At 44.6% G+C, this 1,768-nt stretch overlaps 1 protein-coding gene across 1 annotated transcript; it reads right to left on the bottom strand.

Moving 5' to 3' along the window:
• Positions 1-765: 765 nt before the first annotated feature.
• Positions 766-1,548, bottom strand: KCTD21 (potassium channel tetramerization domain containing 21). The gene has a single exon (XM_010021440.1). The coding sequence runs from the start codon at positions 1,546-1,548 to the stop codon at positions 766-768; it is 783 nt and encodes a 260-aa protein (XP_010019742.1).
• Between the last annotated feature and the right edge of the window lie 220 nt (positions 1,549-1,768).

Below are 1,768 nucleotides of genomic sequence, written 5' to 3'. Positions count from 1 at the left end.
ACAGGTCCCCGACCAGCCAGTTTGTGAGAACACCATTCTCTCTGCTATGGCTTCCTTGGTTGTTCCCCATGCCAGTCACATCATTCAAACGTGGCTTCCCTGAAAGGAGACCAGGCGCTTCCTCACAGGGATCAGAAAAAATCCCAAGCCAGCTTCAGATGGTGACAGCAATCCTTTGTTGAACCCAAAGAGGCAGGATCCCGTACTTGCAGTTTGCACCATCCTTTACAGCTTTATTGAGTACTGCATGAGAAGCGTGTGGCTTCTTCTCTGTGGATCCAACCAAGCTACTTGGATGCTCTGCACGGGTGATATGGCAACGACATGGAAAATGTGCTCCCATGGCTCTCTGTTGCGCTGCAGCTCCATGGCATCCTTCACCACATTGGTTCTCCAGACACATGTAAACCTTGATTACCGAACCCTCACATCCCCTTGCTATAGAGGTTAAGAATCACTCCCATTTTTCAACTGGAAAATGTAGGAAAGACAGAAGTTAAGTGATTTTCCCCACTATTGTACAACAGGTCAGAGGTGGAAGCAAAGCCAGTCCTTAATTCAGGCGCTAGACAATATTCCTTCCATGTGGAATATGGACATCTTCTGAAAGGTCATATTGGTAATTACATTAAAGGAAAACCATCTCCCTGTTAGTGACTCTTAATCCAGATAAGCACGATTCTGAATTAGGTTGTAAGTGTGTTTTAAAGGGAAACACTTAACCTGCATTATCTCCATGCTGGCACCATAATGAAACAGCCATTCCTACTTGTACCGAATTAGGCGAATAGTCTTATTATTCATGAAGTCTGAAGTATGTGGATGAGAAGAATCTATGCAGAAACCATCACTCATGGCTATTTTTAGCACTTCTTCCACAAACACTTGGAAACTATTGATTTGCTTATTATCTGGCACCACCCAGAGTCTCTTTAAGTTCTGCCTGGTGTACTCCTCCTCAGGAAGGCCTTCCACGCTTGCAACCCAATCTAAGGTCAAATGGTTGGGGTCCTGCAGGTAGCTGGATATTGAAGAGAGGTTTCCATTGAAGCAATAGTAAAGTTTGGAACCGAGGAGCTTCAGGAACAGACATGACGTGGAGAAGATATGAGCGCTGAACACTTCCATGTTGGAGGAAGACAGGCTGTAGATCTGGGGTGCTTCTCGGACGGTGAAGTGAACGGTCTGGGTCTTCTGATCAAGGGTGATGTTGAGCATGGCGTTTTTCTCTGCTTTAGACAGCTCCACCTCCTTCTCCTGCAAGGCTTCAATCAGGGGCTGGATTTGATAAAAATCTACCTCCCTTCGAAGTAAACCCATTTCCTGGAAGTCTTCGGGAAGGTCCAAGTGAGAAGTTCTTAAGAAGTTCAGGATGTAGCGGAAGATTTTGCCATCTCTGTCAATAAAGCAGTTGCCTTGGCTGTCCTTCTTGGTTGGGATCTTCCCACTAAACATGGCCCCCAGCATGGAGTCTGGAAAGCTAGTCAGGGTGGACAGAGAGGTGGTGTAGAGTTTTCCTCCAACATTGAGTGTGATGGGTTCTGACATGATGGAAAAGTGACGATGCTGGGACTGATGCTAAAAAACAACATAAAAAATAATCCAACACCACACATTTAGTTGCATTTATCTCTTTGAAAGGTTAAATGACAGAGATAGAGAGTCCTAAATATAGAAGGTTAACTACATGGCAATGATTCAGCATCGAAATTAGAAGTAGGGATTACTTTTGGAGGTTGCATTTTGAGAACAAGCATAAGGATGTTTT

The sequence above is a fragment of the Nestor notabilis genome, unplaced genomic scaffold (genome assembly GCF_000696875.1).
Source record: "Nestor notabilis isolate BGI_N333 unplaced genomic scaffold, ASM69687v1 scaffold14809, whole genome shotgun sequence".
Lineage (NCBI taxonomy): Eukaryota > Metazoa > Chordata > Aves > Psittaciformes > Psittacidae > Nestor > Nestor notabilis.
This window is presented reverse-complemented; position numbering and strand designations above follow the sequence as displayed.